At 56.5% G+C, this 19,650-nt stretch overlaps 1 protein-coding gene across 2 annotated transcripts in view; it reads left to right on the forward strand.

The window, feature by feature from the left end:
* The window catches only part of SLC2A9 (solute carrier family 2 member 9), a 57,216-nt gene extending 38,313 nt beyond the window's left edge, over window positions 1-18,903 (forward strand). The window contains exons 9-13 of one of the 2 annotated variants that reach the window (XM_080649408.1): window positions 1,523-1,633; window positions 10,403-10,504; window positions 11,446-11,521; window positions 14,594-14,721; window positions 17,216-18,873. In XM_080649408.1, the coding sequence (XP_080505534.1) occupies window positions 1,523-1,633; window positions 10,403-10,504; window positions 11,446-11,521; window positions 14,594-14,721; window positions 17,216-17,470 (672 nt within the window). In that variant the 3' untranslated portion in view covers window positions 17,471-18,873. Of the gene's footprint in view, window positions 1-1,522; window positions 1,634-10,402; window positions 10,505-11,445; window positions 11,522-14,593; window positions 14,722-17,215 lie in introns of both variants that reach the window. The other variant, XM_080649407.1, reaches the window with a different exon arrangement.
* The last annotated feature ends 747 nt before the right edge of the window (window positions 18,904-19,650 follow it).

Below are 19,650 nucleotides of genomic sequence, written 5' to 3' on the forward strand. Positions count from 1 at the left end.
AATGAAGAGGGGGAATGTGGGAGATCTGTTGGTATGAATGAAGAGGGGGAAATGATGGAGATCTGTTGGTATGAAGAGGGGGAATGTGGGAGATCTGTTGGTATGAATGAAGAGGGGGAAATGATGGAGATCTGTTGGTATGAAGAGGGGGAATGTGGGAGATCTGTTAGTATGAAGAGGGGGAAATGTGGGAGATCTGTTGGTATGAATGAAGAGGGGGAAATGAGGGAGATCTATTGGTATGAAGAGCAGGAAATGAGGGAGATCTATTGGTATGAAGAGGGGGAAATGAGGGAGATCTGTTGGTATGAAGAGGGGGAAATGAGGGAGATCTGTTGGTATGAAGAGAGGGAAATGAGGGAGATCTGTTAGTATGAATGAAGAGGGGGAAATGAGGGAGATCTGTTGGTATGAAGAGGGGGAAATGAGGGAGATCTGTTGGTATGAAGAGGGGGGATGTGGGAGATCTGTTAGTATGAAGAGAGGGAAATGTGGGAGATCTGTTAGTATGAAGAGGGGAAATGAGGGAGATCTGTTGGTATGAAAACGGGAAATGAGGGAGATCTGTTGGTATGAATGAAGAGGGGGAATGTGGGAGATCTGTTGGTATGAATGAAGAGAGGAAATGAGGGAGATCTGTTGGTATGAATGAAGAGGGGGAATGAGGGAGATCTGTTGTTATGAATGAAGAGGGGGAATGTGGGAGATCTGTTGGTATGAATGAAGAGGGGGAATGTGGGAGATCTGTTGGTATGAATGAAGAGGGGAAATGAGGGAGATCTGTTGGTATGAATGAAGAGGGGGAATGAGGGAGATCTGTTGGTATGAAGAGGGGGGAATGAGGGAGATCTGTTGGTATGAATGAAGAGGGGGAATGAGGGAGATCTGTTGGTATGAATGAAGAGGGGGAATGTGGAGAGATCTGTTGGTATGAATGAAGAGGGGGAATGTGGGAGATCTGTTGGTATGAATGAAGAGGGGGAATGTGGGAGATCTGTTGGTATGAATGAAGAGGGGGAATGTGGGAGATCTGTTGGTATGAATGAAGAGGGGGAAATGAGGGAGATCTGTTGGTATGAAGAGGGGGAATGTGGGAGATCTGTTAGTATGAAGAGAGGGAAATGTGGGAGATCTGTTAGTATGAAGAGGGGAAATGAGGGAGATCTGTTGGTATGAATGAAGAGGGGGAATGTGGGAGATCTGTTGGTATGAAGAGGGGGGATGTGGGAGATCTGTTGGTATGAATGAAGAGGGGGAATGTGGGAGATCTGTTGGTATGAAGAGGGGGGATGTGGGAGATCTGTTGGTATGAATGAAGAGGGGGAATGTGGAGAGATCTGTTGGTATGAATGAAGAGGGGGACATGTGGGATGGGAGAAGCAGGCAGTGGGTCTGCCAGGCAGCTGTACCTGTGACTCTGGCTGGGGCAGGGAACCTCAGAGGCCACCGTGTGCCTGGTGTTAGTTTGGGAGGTAGACGCCCCTCGCTGACCGACTCCCCTCTTTTCCTTCCCTGCCTACAGATTTGGTTCTACACCAACAGCATCTTTGGGAAAGCAGGGATTGCTCCGGAAAATATCCCCTACATCACCCTGAGCACCGGCAGCATTGAGACCCTGGCTTCCATCTTCTCTGTAAGTAAAGGGACGGTACCCTGAGAACTCACAGGGGAGTCAGCAGGGCCTCGGGGAACCCAGGTCTCATAGCAGCGGGCGCCCTGGGTCCCTCTGAGGGTGTGTGAATCTGAGGAGTGATCGTGCCATCCATCATGGATGTCTCACCATCTAGAGAACGTCTGTTTTGCTTCACCATTTTCCTCCTTTAAAAAAATCACTCCCTCCTTAGAGCTCTTACCTCGTCACAGATGACAGCAGCTACCTCCCTCTGAGGAGGGGCGAATCTCCCTGGGAGTCCTCACCAGAGGCCCAGGAGCCTCAGGTCTGTGGTCATGACCTTAAAAACATTTCAGACCATGAACTGTCATCTTCCCGGCCCAGGTATGTAGGTATTTGCAGGCAGAGAGAAGGAGAAAGACATTCCCTTCGGTTCGTGCAACACAGAGGGGCTTTGATGATGAGCCAGGGTCTAAAATCCGCTGGCCACTCTTTCTCAGCCTCCGGGCTGCAAGACAGACATGTGGGGCAGGGCAGTGGGGGCCTGGAGAGTCCCCATGTGGGGTGGGGCAGAGGGGCCTGGAGAGTCCCCATGTGGGGCGGGGCACTGGGGGCCTGGAGAGTCCCCATGTGGGGTGGGGCAGTGGGGGCCTGGGGAGTCCCCATGTGGGGTGGGGCAGAGGGGCCTGGAGAATCCCCATGTGGGGTGGGGCAGTGGGGGCCTGGAGAATCCCCATGTGGGGTGGGGCAGTGGGGGCCTGGAGAGTCCCCATGTGGGGTGGGGCAGTGGGGGCCTGGGGAGTCCCCATGTGGGGCAGGGCAGAGGGGCCTGGAGAGTCCCCATGTGGGGTGGGGCAGTGGGGCCTGGAGAGTCCCCATGTGGGGTGGGGCACTGGGGGCCTGGAGAGTCCCCATGTGGGGCAGGGCAGTGGGGGCCTGGATAGTCCCCATGTGGGGTGGGGCAGTGGGGCCTGGAGAGTCCCCATGTGGGGCAGGGCAGTGGGGGCCTGGATAGTCCCCATGTGGGGTGGGGCACTGGGGGCCTGGGGAGTCCCCATGTGGGGCGGGGCAGTGGGGCCTGGAGAGTCCCCATGTGGGGTGGGGCAGTGGGGGCCTGGGGAGTCCCCATGTGGGGCGGGGCAGAGGGGCCTGGAGAGTCCCCATGTGGGGTGGGGCAGTGGGGGCCTGGAGAGTCCCCATGTGGGGTGGGGCAGTGGGGGCCTGGGGAGTCCCCATGTGGGGCGGGGCAGTGGGGGCCTGGAGAGTCCCCATGTGGGGCGGGGCAGTGGGGGCCTGGAGAGTCCCCATGTGGGGTGGGGCAGTGGGGGCCTGGAGAGTCCCCATGTGGGGCGGGGCAGAGGGCCCTGGAGAATCCCCATGTGGGGTGGGGCACTGGGGGCCTGGAGAGTCCCCATGTGGGGTGGGGCACTGGGGGCCTGGAGAGTCCCCATGTGGGGTGGGGCAGAGGGGCCTGGAGAGTCCCCATGTGGGGTGGGGCAGTGGGGGCCTGGAGAGTCCCCATGTGGGGCGGGGCAGTGGGGGCCTGGAGAGTCCCCATGTGGGGCGGGGCACTGGGGGCCTGGAGAGTCCCCATGTGGGGCGGGGCAGTGGGGGCCTGGAGAGTCCCCATGTGGGGTGGGGCAGTGGGGGCCTGGAGAGTCCCCATGTGGGGTGGGGCAGGGGGAACCTGGAGAGTCCCCATGTGGGGTGGGGCACTGGGGGCCTGGGGAGTCCCCATGTGAGGTGGGGCAGAGGGGCCTGGAGAGTCCCCATGTGAGGTGGGGCAGAGGGGCCTGGAGAATCCCCATGTGGGGTGGGGCAGGGGGAACCTGGAGAGTCCCCATGTGGGGTGGGGCAGTGGGAACCTGGAGAGTCCCCATGTGAGGTGGGGCAGTGGGAACCTGGAGAGTCCCCATGTGGGGTGGGGCAGTGGGGGCCTGGGGAGTCCCCATGTGGGGTGGGGCAGTGGGGCCTGTGGAGTCCCACAGAAACTGCCCAGGTCTGCATTCAGCTCTGCACCAGATCCCAACGCTGTCTCAGCGTGGCCATTGATGCTGAATAAGGCACCCATGCCCTAGGGGACAGCTTCCCTTTTGATGAGCTATTCCTGTCTCCTCTGCCTCGTGGGGTGCCCTCTGGGCTCACGATCCACCATGGGGTTCCTTTCCAAAGGAGAGAGAAGAGGGTTCGAGTGACCTTGTTCTCTGACCTTGATGGAGCAGCCGATTTCTTTCACTCTTGCTCTCTGATTTGTGCAAGGCTGCGGCCGGTGCAAACCAGCAGAGACTTATTTTCAACAGAACACTTCTGCTCCTTGATCTTAACGGGGCGTTTTAACAAGCGGCTTTTGCAAACAGATTCCATAAAAGTATTGAGACTGGTGTCTGTCTCCCACTCCCACCATCCACAGTCTTTTTATTGGAGGGAAAATGCTTCAATATTTCACAAGAGTTTTACAAAATTCTTGTCTCAAGTTACAGACCAGACGCCCTCCCCCAAGCTCTATTGTTCATTTTTAAATTGATCAGCAGAAAATCGCAGCGGGGAAAGAAAATGATGGGGAAATTACAGGGTTTGTTTGGGGGGTTTTCAGGTATTTTGTTGTAACAGGAAATCAACATGCGCTCATTAGGATAGATTCGTAAAATTCGGGGGGAAAATAGGAAGAAACAAAGAAGAAACCACCTACGTGATACCCAAGGCAGTTGCCCCCCCCCCCCCCCCCCATCTATTCAGAGATGCATGTCTTAATCCCTCGCCACAGCGGCCCTACTGTGTTCCCACCTTAATCCTGCGTTTGTTCCCCAGGCTGATGTCAGAACGATTTCCCACTTTATTACTTCTTGTTGAGTACATTGTATGGGAGTGTGACGTGCGTACGGGAAGCGAAGCAGACCATCGCCCCTGACCTAGCTCTGATGTGAAAGCGCCATCATTCTTCACCGCTTGGCCATCGGCAGTTTCCTTAACCGTTGTCTGCGGGGCGTGGGGTGCAGTCTCCGCTTAGAGCCACACTGCCTGGCTTCTGACCCCCGTGCCGACCCTTTTGAGCTGCGTGACCCTGGGCAAGTCATTCCCCAGTTCTGTGGCTCGATTTCCCCACTTCTGTAATGAGGATATGGCCCCTGCCTCTGGCGGAGAGGGGCGGGGAGGGGTGAGTGAGGATTAAGTGAGGGAATACAGAGTAAGTGACGCAAGCCGGGCAGGTGATGGGCCCTCAGTAAGCGGTGGCGATGCCGGCTCTAAGCAGGCACGTTCCCCCGGCTTGCCTTTCTGACGAGGCTGTGACGAGCGCACCCTGGCAGAGAGCAGGATTTCACAGGGACTCACAGTCTTGAGAGTTGAGGAAACCTAGTCTCAAAGAAGTGACTTACCCAGCGTCACGCAGCCAGTAGGTCAGAACCTGAGGGAGCGAGGGGGCTGACATCTGGGGCCCCTGCTGTTCCCCAGCCCCCGGTGCTCTCCCTGGAGTCTCACGAAGGCTCCCATCACTCCTGAAAGTCCAGTGTTCACCCCCATTCAAAAGAGGAGCAAACACAGGAGCGGGGGGTGGGGGGGCGGGCCGTGATACTTCCAACCGCGGTCTCCCCGACTCCTCCTTCCGCTCCCCACTCTCTGGCTGGCAGATCGTCATCTTTAAAAGCTGGCGACATTTGACGAAGTATTTCTTAGAAGTATGAGCCCCCAGAGGAGGTGGCTGGCTTCGCATTCCTGAAATCAGCACGGGCCCCGCAGCCTCGGCAGGGCCTGCCTGCTGCTGCCTTGCATTTTGGACCCTGTGTGTTCTAGAGGTTTGGGCCCTCCATGTGGCCCAGACCTGGGAGGGACGGTGTCATTGCCCTGGAGGTATACGTATTTATTCATGCATTCATCCGCCCACAAGCAGCTGTGGTGCACCCACACCCTGCTCATGCCAGGGCGTCACCAGGGACCTTGTCATGATCTAGAGCAGGGGTGGGCAAACTTTTTGACTCGAGGGCCACCATGGGTTCTTAAACTGGACCGGAGGGCCGGAACAAAAGCATGGATGGAGTGTTTGTGTGAACTAATATAAATTCAAAGTAAAGGAGCGGAGGGGAGAGCAAGAGAACCCTCCGCTCTTTCGGCTCTGCGGGCCGGATAGAACAGCCGAACAGGCCGGATCTGGCCCGCGGGCCATAGTTTGCCCACGGCTGATCTAGAGAGAGACAGACCCAGAAACAGACACGCACCACGTGCCACACTGGGATGAACTCTCCTGTGAGGGATCCCAGGAGGGCTTCCTGGAGGAGGGACCCGGGAGGGAGAGCTGAGGGCGCTGGAGTGAGCCTGGCGAAAGGAAGTGAGTGCATTGTGCAGCCTGTCCCCTGGCCCTGTGTGCATGTCCACAGTCATCTGTCCTCTGCCCACTTTATCTTCTAATAGAGCTGGAGATGCAGAATAGTCTATTGCAGTGGTCAGCAAACTCATTAGTCAACAGAGCCAAATATCAACAGGACAACGATTGAAATTTCTTTGGAGAGCCACATTTTTTAAACTTCAACTTCTTCTAACGCCACTTCTTCAAAATAGACTCGCCCAGGCCGTGGTATTTTGTGGAAGAGCCACACTCAAGGGTCCAGAGAGCCGCATGTGGCTCGCGAGCCGCAGTTTGCCGACCACTGGTCTATTGGAAACGGTCCTTAAAGTGGTAGCATTTGCCCTAATCCCTGGACACTCATGAGGTCAAGTTCAGCATGCGTCTGGGAATCTGAGGTAGAAGAGTGTGCTGGGGAGGAAGCGCTTGGGCATTAGGGCCTGGCAGCTCCGAGTTCAAATCGGACTCGTCCTCCTTCCAGCTGAGGGGCCTCAGGAACATTGCCTGACGTCTCGGGATGTATTTGCTCATCTTTTAAATGGATGTAACCGTGCCCACGTGTGGTGGGCAGACTACCAACCCCCCAAATGTCCAAACTCCTGGAAGCTGCCCCTCTGTCGCCTGATGTGGAAAGAGAGGCTTTGCAACTGTGACGAAGCTAAGCCTCCGGTGGGGAGGTTTCCTGGACCCCCGGGGCCCAGTGAATCGCAGGCTCCTTCGAAGTGACATCGAGAGGAGGAGCGTGAGGGTCAGAAAAAGCGCGGAGACCAAAGCAGAGGCTGCCTCGATGCGATTGCTGGCTTTGAAGATGGACGGAGGGGCGGGAGCCCAGGCGGGCAGGAGGCCTGAGAAGCTGCAGGAAGCAAGGAACGGACCCTGCCCTGGAGCGCCCAGAAGGAGCCCGGCCCTCCGGCAGCCCCGAGCTTTGCCCCTGCGGCCTGTGCAGACTTCTGACCTCCAGGACTGAACGAGAATAACTGCTTCCTTAGGCCACTCTGCCGCCCCCTGTTCCAGCGGCCACAGGACCGACTCCACCACCGGACAGAATTGCCATGGAAACATGCTCCAGGCACCCGAAGGCCCAGCGCCCCTGGCAGTCCGTAGTCAGTGGGTCCCTGGCCCCTTCCAACGCTTTATGGCCTTGTTTCCAAACTTACAGCTGCGATTTCACCCCGCCTGTGAGGTCACTGCCTCTCAAACAGGACTTGCCCATTTTCTGTTCTTTCTTCCCCCTGCGAGTTGGACAGCCCATGACAATGGCTTTGTTCTAGAGCAGTGGTCGGCAAACTGCGGCTGGCGAGCCGCGGTTTGCCGCTCTGTTGACTAATGAGTTTGCCGACCACTGACCTAGACTCTCGATTCCAATAATTACAGGCTGTTTTTGTTCCTTGTGATTAAGCCCCTATCCCAGTGGTCGGCAAACTCATTAGTCAACAGAGCGGCAAACCGCGGCTCGCCAGCCGCAGTTTGCCGACCACTGGTCTAGATGTTTGGGTGCCTCCATGTGGCCCCGACCTGGGAGGGACGGCTTCATTGCCCTGGTGGTATACGCATTTACATACGTATACCACAACTTGTGAGGCAGGTGAGAAAGACATTTTTGTTCCTTTGACTTGCCGTTGATGTTGGCTCCTGGCCCTGCTCCTCGGCGTGGGCAGCTGGGAAGGACTGTCACTTTGCAGAAACAGCTGGGTTCCACATCAGTTGTCTTGGTGCAGCATCAGTTCTCCGATGAGAGAACTTCCACAGGTGTCACCTGGCCCCAGGAGCCCAAGCACCCCAGCCACGTGGGGTGGTGGCCGCGAGCACGAGACTCGAGACTCGAGACTCGATCCCTCGGAGCTGAGACCCCGAGCTTCCTCCAGCCAGGGCAACAGAATTCCCATGAGTCACTCTCACCTTTCAGCCATCGCAGTGCGTGCGTGTCGCTGTCAGGAATGGACCCAGGGGTCCTCAAACTACGGCCCACGGGCCACATGCGGCCCGCCGAGGACATGTATCCGGCCCGCCAGGTGCCGCTGCCTGTCCTGCTTAGCAGCCGACGCGTCCTGGGCCCGCAGTGCGCATAGGAATTTGTTCATAGTTGTTTTTTTTAAACTATAGTCCGGCCCTCCAGCGGTCTGAGGGACAGTGAACTGGCCCCCTGTTTAAAAAGTCTGAGGACCCTTACACCATAGAGTTGAAGCAAAGAAAGAAAAACATCCTTTGGTTTCCATTGTCTACAGACCCCTCTGCTTCCCAACCAATCCCGCGGTTTCAGCATCAAAACCTTTAGAGTTCGCTGCGGCACCTCGAGCCCCCCGCTCCAACGCATGTTACAGGAGAGAGTGGAAGAGACAGCCAAGCAGAAGATGGGGTGGCTGGGCTGTGTCCCCGCCCCGCCTGGCTCCGGTGACGGCAGCAGGCTGTGTCTCCTTCGTACCAGCTGCTCCAGGTGCCGGCCGCTCCCACCACCCATCCCTCTGCCCACCAGGCTCTCGGCTCCACGTACCAATTGCCAGGCACCGACTCCCCCGTCACCTGTCCACACAGTGTCTCTTTCTCAACTTCACTCAAGAGCTTTTTCTTATTTTGCTTTTTACTCCTCATCCGAGGATATTTTTTTCCATTGATTGTTAGAGTGGAAGAGAGAGGGAAAGACAGAAACATTGATGTGAGAGGAACACATCGATGGGTTGCCTCCTGCATGCGCCCTGACCAGGGCCGGGGCTGGGGAGGAACCTGCAACGGAGGTACGTGCCCTTGACCAAGATCAAACGAGGGGCCCTTTGGTCTGCAGGCCGACGCTCTATCCACTGAGCCAAACCGGCTAGGCCCGGGGCAAGAGCTTTAAGAGCTGACTTTTTCCCAGGTGCCCCAAATTAAGAACGGGGCAACTTGGTGATCATGAGCCTCTTAAGAGGCTCCCTTTCGTCTCAAAGGGGCAGCAGGTGGGGGTGTTCCCCTTGGGGCTGCAGACGCCCCAGGGAAGACGATTCCCAGGAGTGAGGACGGGAGGGCCAGTTGGCCCCGACCCCCATCTGGGTTTATACTTGGGATGAAATGTGTCCAGGCCATTTTCGTTTATTATTTTTAGGGTTCATGAACTACCCTGGAATGATAGTCCTTTAAATGTAACTTTTCCACTTCTCATACCTTTGGCCCCAAAAGATACACGGTTCTCACACACATTTCTTCTTAGACGCAGAAATGGCCAAGCGAAGTTTACGTTTCAACGAATTATTTTTCAGTTTCCGTTTGCAGAGAGCTGTCCCGAGTAGACAGTTATTTCCGAGGTCCTGTCCTCTGATCACAGACTTTAAAACCCTGGTAACTTGAAAATAGCCATGGCCTTCCCAGGCCTCGGCTTCTCCTCGGACAGAAGTCCCTGGAGGCCACGATGAAGGCCTGCCTGCGTATTTAAAGCGGCATCGCCAGCAGGTGACGGGGGCGGAAAGCGAGCGTTTCCCTGCTCCCGCCTTTGCTGTCTTTGCTCAGAGCTGACCAGCCGTCACCGAGCCGTTCCCCTTCTTCCTCCCAGGTTTCCATAGCTCGGGCTTTGGCAATAACCCACTTTTGCCGGGAGAGTCCCTCAGGCTGGTGTGGTGAGGCTCCTCAGGGGCCCCCCAACCCCACAGTGTCAAGGTCAAGGTCAAGGTCAGCCGTTTGGCATCCTGGGCGCTGGCCCCCACCTGGGCGGTGTCATCTCACTCCAGTGTTCGGAGTGTGTTCACGAATGTATGCACACGTGGGCACGTGTGTGTTGCACAATAGACGGAAAGAAAGGGGGAAAGCCGTTGTCATACCGTACCTCTGCCAGCCTGGTCTTTGCACGTTCCTTAGAGTATGGTGTACCTGCTAACCCAGCCTGTCTCTGGAACTCGGCTGCAATCACACTCTTCGGGATCACTGGCGTTTGAAGGCGCTCAGTGAACAGCCTGCCCTGGCCCAAGGGAAAGGCAGGCACCAGGGCTGCGAGTGGGGGTCGGTGCCACCCCACGGCCCCAGGACGCTGGGCTTGGGCGCAGCTTCCGGGGCTGCACTCGCTGGTGTCACCCGGAGTGTGGAAAAAGGCAGCCCCATGCCCGCCCCGGGGTCCTCGCCTCTGAAGTCGGCACCGCGGGGCGGAGAGGAATAGAGAGCGTGACTCCATGCAGCCTGCTCCCGGGTGGGGGAAGGGAGGGCTGCGGCAACCACATCCTTTCGGCCCCTCGTCCAGGCTCCCCAGCAGATAAGCCCACGCCCCTCACGAGGGAGATGGGAGGAAAGGTGAACGGGTGGACACACGGGAATTTCTTCTTTCTTCCTTCTCATCAAGGTCATTGCCCCTCCCCCTCCGGGTGTGGCTGTGGAGAGAGTCACCTGCCTGTCTCAGGTCAAAGCCATCCTTGAGCCACAACCCCGTGCCCATTCCCAGCCCTGCACCCCCTTCCCGTGCTGCTTGTAGTAACCACCCCTCTTTGACCCTGACCTAGGGCTTGGTCATCGAGCGCCTGGGGCGGAGACCCCTGCTCATCGGCGGCTTCGGGCTGATGACCCTCTTCTTCGGGATCCTCACGGTCACGCTGACGCTGCAGGTGAGAGCACGTGCCTGTCCCGCCCTGCTCGGCGGGGAGCTGGCTTTCGGCTTCGGTGCCCGGGGCCCTGGGCTTGGGAAGGTGGCAATGTCTGCAGACACGGCTCCCCCAGGGGCATCTCAGCCGGGAAGCTGCTGGGGGGACTTGAGGGGTGGGTCCTGGGCCTGGGAGACCAGAGACCTGAGGAGCTGTGTGACGTTGGGTGAGTTACATCCCCTCTCTGAGCCTCTGTTTACCCCCAGGGGTGGGCAAACTTTTTGACTCGAGGGCCACAATGGGTTCTTAATCTGGACCGGAGGGCCGGAACAAAAGCATGGATGGAGTGTTTGTGTGAACTAATATAAATTCAAAGTAAAGGAGCGGAGGGGAGAGCAAGAGAACCCTCCGCTCTTTCGGCTCCACGGGCTGGATAGAACAGCCGAACGGGCCGGATCTGGCCCGCGGGCCGTAGTTTGCCCACGGCTGGTTTACCCCTCTGTGGAGTGGAAGAGGTTGCACTCGATGCTTCCTAAAACATCGCCCAGCTCTGCCATACAAAAAGCATTTGCGCAATTGTCCCCTCATTGGCTGGTGGTACGAGCAGGGGCTCTGGGGCCAGCCCGCCTGGGTGTGAATCCCCGCTGTCCCACTTCCTCGCACAAAACTTTCGGCAACTCAGCCTCTCTGCTCCTCGTGTCTGTAACATAGGCGCTGGAATGGCTTGGGGGTTACCATTATCCCCATTTTCTGGACGCTGAAACGGGGCTCATAGATGTAAAGTGATCTTTACAAGGTCAAAGATGTCCTTTAACCATGACCCTGTGCCGGTCCCCAGCCCCACAACCCCCTTCCCTTGCTAGTAAGGTCCGAGGTCACACAGATGGATGGAGGAGGGGCTGGGGTGGGAACCCAGGTCCTCGACGTACCTGCCGCCTCACCTGCCCACTGCTGCTCCCTCGCAGGACCGGGCCCCCTGGATCCCTTACCTGAGCATCGTCTGCATCCTGGCCATCATTGCGTCCTTCTGCAGCGGCCCAGGTAGGGCGCCCCCCTTCCGCACCAGCTGGCCCAGGGCTCCCAGCACCACCATGAAAGTCAGGGGCTCAGGGAGGGGCAGGGCCTGATTGGGGATGGAGCGGGGAGAGAGAGTTCCCAGCCATTCAGGTTCAGTGACGGCCTTCATTTCCACCCCACAGATGGAGGGCAATGCGCCGCCCAAAGACACGTTAGCGATAACATACAACAACTCACGGTTGTGAGGGCGTGAGGCAGACACACGAGTTTAGGATGCATTCATGATACTCAAGGTGCAGTCTGTGGCCACCCGCAGACAAGTCCCAATTCCGTGTGGGAGATACAGTGATGATGATAACCATGGCCATGGCTAAGACGTATTGATCGCTGACCACATTGCTATTCTTAGCTCACGCAAGGCTCGTGGCAGCTCAAGAGAAGGTGGGGATGGAGGGAACCTGGCCCGAGCTGACAGGATGGCGATGCCGGACTCCCAGCCCCTAACCACCACCTTGAGTGCCTGCAAGAGTGGAGTCTGGTGTATGCACCCAGGACCCGTGTCCAGCCCCAGCTCTGGCATTGCCCTCGTGGGAAAGTCCTCGCCTCTCCTTGAGCCTCAGTTTCCCCATCTGTAAAATGGCCAGCGTGGATGAGACCGAGAGCCCTGCCCTGCCGTGGCTCTGTGTCCCCGGGAGCCTGAGAAGGGGTTCGGGGTGGTGTGGCCCCTGCCCTGCTCTCTGGAAGGAGCCCCTGGTGTCTGTGGGCAGGCTCTGGGGAGACTCACTCCGATCTCTGTCCCTGTCTTCAGATTGCCTCTCCTCTACATGTTTGTCCCAAAGTCCCTCTGCCGCTTTTTTTTTTTTTTTTCTTTTTTTCAGAGAGGAAGGGGGAGGGAGAGAGAGATAGAAACATCAGCGATGAGAAAGAATCATGGATCGGCTGCCTCCTGCACGCCCCACACGGGGAGCTGAGCCCGCAACCCAGGCCTGTGCCCTGACCGGGAATTGAACCCTGACCTCCTGGTTCCTAGGTCGATGCTCAACCCCTGAGCCACACGGCCGGGCTGAGTTGCCTCTTCTTCTAAGGACCCCAGTCAGACTGGATCAGGGCCATTGTATGACCTCCTTGTACCTTCATCACCCCTTTAAAGATCCCATCTCCACATACAGTTACATTTTGGGGTGCTGAGGGTGGGACTTCAACGTGTGGATTGGGGGGGGGGGAGGGAGGGCGCACAATTCAGCCCATCACAGTGATTACCAGTAAAGGCCCTGGACCAAGAAGCCAGGGCCGCTGAGGCGGGGACGGGACCGAGTAGCCTGGCCCTCTTTCCTTCGGAAGGATTTTCACACTTTGTTCATTTCCGTATTCCTCGCACCTGTCAGAGAGCTCCTGCTCTGTGCCCAGCTGTGACCCAGGTGTTGGGAGAAGCTGCTAGACCAGCCCCCACGGAGCTTACACTCCCAGAGAGGGAGCCAGGCACAGCCAAGAAATATGTAAATACTAGTGGCCCAGTGCACGAAATTCGTGCACATTAATGGGATTCATTAGAGGAAATAATTTAATATTGCTGTTTGCCCTTTCTCTATAATAGAAGTGTCAGAGATGAAAGAAAATTAGTAAAATGTATATGAAAACCTTCCTCCTGTCAGAGTCTGGGGCACACCATGGGACCCAGAGTCAAGTCCCCGCCCACCCATGTATGCCTCAAAATCGCGTGAGACCCAGACCCGGCTGGCCCCCACCCCCATTGGGCTAGATCCAGACTTGGCCAGTTCCACCCTTGTCAAACCCCGCCGGGCAGGGGACATAGCCTCAGGTCCCCTGGCCCAGTGCTAGGACGGGGGGCATGGCTTGAGGTCCCCCAGACAGACTGGGGCAGGGGCGTGCCTTGAGGTCCCCTGTCAAGCCCCGCCAGGTGAAGGACATGGCCTGAGGTCCCCTGTCAAACCCCGCCAGGTGGGGGGGGGAGGGGTGCAGCCTCAGGTCCCCCAGCCCGGCACTGGGAGGGGGGCACAGCCTCAGGTCCCCCGTCAAGCCCCACTGGGCAGGAAGCACGGCCTGAGTTCCCCCGACCCAGCACTGGGGGTGCAACTTGAGGTCCCCCATCAAGCCCCGCTGGGTGGGTAGCATGGCCTGAGGTCCTCTGTCAAGCCCCGCCAGGCAGGGGGCACAGTCTCAGGTCCCCTGGCCCAGTGCTGGGGCAGAGGGTGCAGCCTGACGTCCCCCAGCCTGGAGCTGGGTCGGGGGGAGCAGCCTGAGGTCCCCTAGCCCAGCACCAGGACGGGAAGCACACCTTGAGGTCCCCCATCAAGCCCCACTGGGCGGGGGGCATGGCCTCAGATCCCCTGTCAAGCCCTACGGGGCGGGGGAGGGTATAGCCTCAGGTCCCTGCTGATTGCTCATTAAGGCTCCTTATGGGAACTTGCAGCCATCTTTGTGATGGAGTGATGGTCAATTCGCATATTCCCTCTTTATTAGATAGGATAAAGCCAGGGCAATGGAAGTCCCATGGGGAGGAGGGGACCAACATAAGGGGATGAAGAGGGACAGGATGAACAGTAGGGGGCGCATTTTAACCGAGGCTGTAGGGAAAGGCCTCCCAGCACCTGTGCTGCCTGAGCAAACGTCTACCAAAGTCAGGGCCTGCGTCCTGGCTCTGCCCCTCAGAGCTGGGTCACCTTGGGTAAGTGAAGGCATTTCTCTGGGCTGCAGTCCCCCCGCCCCCAACCCGCCCCAGGTACATGGTAGCCAGTAGTCCCAGAGATGAAATGCTAAGCATTCCTAATGCAACGTATTCCGTAAATGTCAGTTGCTGCATCATCAGATTGGCACACGCAGTCTTCCACTGCCCGGCCATTCGGAGAGCGCGGGGGAGTTGGGGGAGCATTGGCTGGGGGGGGACCTCTTGTTCAGACAGGCCAGGTCAGAGATGGTGTTCATGCCTTTCGGAGCTCTGGGCTGTAACCCACTCTGAGGCCATTGCTCACACAGGCTGAGGGCTCTCCTGCCGCCTTCCCTGCCACATGAGATGGAGGCTGGCGGCATGGCCTCCTCCTCGGGGTGACTAATTCCTCACCCCGGCTCTCCCTGCAGGTGGCATCCCCTTTGTCCTGACCGGCGAGTTCTTCCAGCAGTCCCAGCGGCCGGCGGCCTTCATCGTGGCGGGCACGGTCAACTGGCTCTCCAACTTCGTCGTGGGCCTCGTCTTCCCCTTCATCCAGGTATGGCTGGCTGGGGCCTCTCGCCCACCGGGTACCCTCTGATTCGGCAGCCCTCAGAGCGCGGGGCGAGTCACAGAGCAGAGGCTGGTCTATCCCCTGGAGACTCACGCTGTTGGCCTAAGGGAGGGAGAAGTGTGCCTCGGCCCAAACCTTTCACCCTTCTCCCTCCTGCACCTTCCAGGCGCTCCCTACGCAGGGGTCCTCAAACTTTTTAAACAGGGGGCCAGTTCACTGTCCCTCAGACCGTTGGAGGGCCGGACTATAGTTTAAAAAAAAAACTATGAACAAATTCCTATGCGCACTGCGGGCCCGGGACGCGTCGGCTGCTAAGCAGGACAGGCAGCGGCACCCGGCGGGCCGGATCCATGTCCTCTGCGGGCCGCCTGTGGCCCGCGGGCCGCAGTTTGAGGACCCCTGTTAAGGGCTGCTTCAGAGGGAGTGAGCCTCCTGTCGTGGAGGGTATGCAAGGAAACCTGGGTAGAATCTCAAACCTGCAACCTGCTCATCGCTTTTGCTGTGTCTGTCGCTGTGTGCTTCCTGTACAATCATGCGCCGAGCCACAGCGTGTTGCGAGGGGGATCGCCTTCATTCCCACGGGCTCACTTTCAGCAGGGCACTAGGCTGGAGCCCCAGGGGCCACACAAGAAACGTGGACGGGGTGGGGGGGGTCTGGAAGAGGCAGGGAGGAATTCCAGCCAGAGCCCCTCTGCGGGAACCCCCAGGGTCAGCGCAGCGCGTCCGTGAAAAGCTGCTGGGCTCTGAGAAACAGGGGCTGTGACAAGGAAGAACCGAGGATGTGGCGGGTCTCAGTGTAGGACAGGGAACCCCAATAAAATGTGTGGGTCCCCTTCCTGCTTCTCCCAGGTGGTCACCAAGCTTTCCCGGGGATTCCTCTGCAAACGTGTCTCGGGGCCCCTAGAGGAGAGGCACATCCGGGGGGGGGGGGGGGGGCGGGGGCACAGCCCCTGACAGCTGGAACCCTGAGAGCCTTTTACTTGACAAACATTTACTGAGCAACTACATGCGCCAGGCTCTGCGGGCACGGGAGCTGCCGAGGTGACTGGTGCAGCTGGTCTAGTGCAGCCGGCAGGGCCATTCTCGTCCGAGCGTTCGCCGCCATAAGCGGGATGCATGAGCTGGAGGGACTGCATCCCACATTTCTCTCTCTCCTTTGTCCCAGGCTGCATCGGAGTAGCAGTCAGTGAGTTACATCTTTTGCCTATTAGAAAAGGTGATGTAATCTGGGCCTAGTTATGTTCCATATTTTTCTTGTGAATGGAGGAATTTCACTTCCTTTTGACATCACACTTCTCTCACGTGTATATTGGAGGGAAGGAAGAATGTGGTTAATGGTAAATATGAACTTAAGATAATGTTAGATAGCCCAGCCAGTGTGGTTCAGTGGTTGAGCACTGACCTATGAACAGGAGGTCAAGTTCGATTCCAATTTTTTTTTAATATATTTTATTGATTTTTTTTACAGAGAGAAAGGGTGACAGATAGTTAGAAACATCGATAAGAGAGAAACATCAATCAGCCGCCTCCTGCACACCCCCTACTAGGGATGTGCCCACAACCAAGGTACATGCCCTTGACCGGAATTGAACCTGGGACCCTTCAGTCCTCAGGCTGACGCCCTGTCCACTGAGCCAAACCAGTTAGGCCGATTCCAATTTTTAAAACATACTTTTAAAAAGGATAACCGTAGATAGTAATTGGCTTACACAATGATTAAGTTTTATATACCCATTTTTCTTTTTCTTTTTTTATTGATTTCAGCAAGAAAGAGTGAGGAAGAGAGAGAGAGAAACATCAATGATGAGAGAGAATCACTGATCAGCTAGCTGCCTCCTGCACACCCCACACTGGGGATCGAGCCCACAACCCGGGCATGTGCTCTGACCGGGAATCAAAATGTGACCTCCTGTTCACAAGTCAGTGCTCAACGACTGAGCCACACCGGTTGGGCTACATGCCCACTTTTCTCAAAAAAAAAAAAAAAAAAAAAAGTAATAAATAAAGACTGCCACTTCCTCATCTTTCCTGAGGTTTGAAGCTGATTTATTCGTGCCTCATGGGAGACGTCTCCTGTACACGATTATAAGGCACATTTGCGTGCGCAGCTGCACCTGGGAATGTTGGCTGATGAATGGGGACCATAAAGAACAGTCTGGCCCTAGCTGGTTTGGCTCAGTGAATAAAGCATCAGCCTGCAGACTGAAGGGTCCAGGATTCGACTCTGGTCCAGGGCACATGCCCGCGTTGCAGGCTTGATCTCCAGTGTGGGGCATGCCGGAGACAGCCGATCAACGGTTCTCTGTCATCATTGACGTTTCTCTCTCTCGCTCCCTTCCTCTCTGAAATCAATTTTATATATATATATTTTTTAATTAATAATTTTTTTATTTTTAACAAAGAACAGTCTGCTCAGAGGTGGTTTCGTGGCCAGTGTGGTGTCTGTCTAGCTGACGCTTCTGTCTCCACCTTTCCACAGAAAGGCCTGGGCACCTACTGCTTCCTGGTCTTTGCCGCCATCTGCTCCACGGGTGCTCTCTACTTATATTTTGTCCTCCCTGAGACCAAAAACCAAACCCACGCCGAAATCAGCCAGGCATTTGCCAAAAGGAACAAGGCTTACCCACCAGCGGAGAAGACAGATTCGGCCGTCACTGACGACAAGGCCACGGACAGGCCGGAACCAGAGGCCTCCTCCACGCTGGACCGTTACGTCAAAAGTGGGATTGTCTAAACCAGTGGTAGTCAACAGAGCCAAATATCAACAGTACAACGATTGGAATTTCTTTTGAGAGCCAAATTTTTTCAACTTAAACTTCTTCTAACACCACTTCTTCAAAATAGACTTGCCCAGGCCGTGGTATTTTGTGGAAGAGCCACACTCAAGGGGCCAAAGAGCCGCATGTGGCTCGCGAGCCGCAGTTTGCCAACCACAGGTCTAAATCATGGGGGTGGGCGAGGCGGGGGGGGGGCGGGACATTTTTTCTGCCAAGGGCCATTTGGGTATTTGTGACATCGTCCTCAGGCCATACAAAATCATCCACTTAAAAAGCAGCCTGTTCTATCTGGCCAAGCATTTCATTAACTCACCCCTCATGCCCTGGCAGGGCCGGAGCACATGGTTCCGAGGGTTTTACAGAGCCGGCGGGCCGGACGTTCCCCACCCCTGGTCCACACGGACAGTCTCACCATTTCAGAAAACTGAAGACCTCCCCCCACCACATGTTGAACATTATTAAGTATTTAAAAGTGAAACTTGGCTCATTTAATACTGCAACCATCTGGGTTTCATGCATGGCTGTGTCCTCCAAACTCTTCCGGAAGCTGGAAGCAGCCACCCTACGTCTTAGCAGACCCCACGTTCTCCTACACGGATCCCCGGCCTGCCTTCTCCTGAATCCCCAGTGAACCTGGGCGTGGGTCCTGGGCGCAGATGTTCAGAACTCAGGTGAAGGACACTTCAGACCGCCTGGCAAATGCCTGGTCCCCATCTCGGGCTCTGCCCTGTGGATCTCTGGCTCAGGGGAGCCTGGTGCCAACCCCCCCTCACCCCCACCCCGCCGCCACCTCTGCTCTGCCTTCCTTGGCTCTGTCCCATGGGGCTCAAGGCCTCCAGCCCTGAAACACCGTCACCTCCAAGGGCCAGACGTGTCGCAGAGAACAGAGAGAGGACCCAGCTGTGGAAGACCCAGGAAGGCCGATGCAAGAAGTAACGTTTCAGGAGGTGGGGCAGGCCCTGCAAATGGCACGCTCTTCCGTTGGAGCTCTCCAACAATGTTAAGACTGGTTCTGAAGCTGCACACAGGCGTGGAGGGGAAGGACGCGGCGATGGCCCAGTGCTGTCTGCCCCACGTGTGCTTCGTGGTCGCGGATCCTGGAAGAGATGTCGCTGAAAGAGCGTGTTAGTCAGGGTTCTCCAGGGGCACAGAAGTATACACACAGGCGCACCTCGGGGAGTCTGCAGGCTCGGCTCCAGGCCACCACAGTAAAGCAAGTCTCACAATAAACGAGTCACACAAATATGTGGTTTCCTGGTGCATATAAGAGTTATTTTTACACTCTGTTGTCGTCTATCTTGTGTGCAATTGCATTATGTCTGAAATATGTACATACTTTAATTAAAAGCTATTTATTGGGAAAAAAAACAAAAAACACAACACTGTCTTCTGAGCCCTTCAGCACGTCTCAGTCTTTTCGTCGTTGTTGTTGGTGGTCGTGGTTATTATAGATGTGAGTCAGTCTTTTTGCTGGTGGAGGGTCTAGCCTCGGGGTTGGTGGCTGTGATTGATGGGGTGGTGGTGGCTGAAGGCTGGGGAGGCAAGAAGGCTGGGGAGGCAAGAAGTTGGGGAGGCAATTTCTTAAGACAGCAGAGAAGCTTGCCACACCCATCGACTCTTCCTTTCACGCATGATTTCTCTGTCGCGTGCGATGCTGTGTGGCAGCCTTTTATCCACAGCAGAACTTCTTCAAAATGGGAGCCGGTCCTCCCCAACCCTGCCACTGCTTTACCAACAAAGTGTATTAAACGTTATCAGTCTTTAGCTGTCATTTCAATGATCTCCACGGCGTCTTCACCAGGAAAAATGGTGCCGATAGATCTGCTGACGTGAGGTGGCCGCAAACCTTTTGTTTGAAAAAAACAACAAAAAAAAAACAACCCCACAATCTTTCTGAAGCACAGTCACACCAGGTAGCCTGTGTCGGACTCAAACACCGCCCCGCCCAGACTAGCCAGGGCTCATCTCCGCTGCTTCTCCACACGACGTCTCGAAAAGCTTCTCCCTTCCTCTTTTCCTCAGAATCCCAGGAATGCTGACTTTAAAAAGACAGCAACAGCCGAAACCGGTTTGGCTCTTTGGATAGAGCGTCGGCCTGCGGACTGAAGAGTCCCGGGTTCGATTCCGGTCAAGGGCA

Source organism: Plecotus auritus (genome assembly GCF_963455305.1).
Source record: "Plecotus auritus genome assembly, chromosome: 1".
NCBI classification, from domain to species: domain Eukaryota; kingdom Metazoa; phylum Chordata; class Mammalia; order Chiroptera; family Vespertilionidae; genus Plecotus; species Plecotus auritus.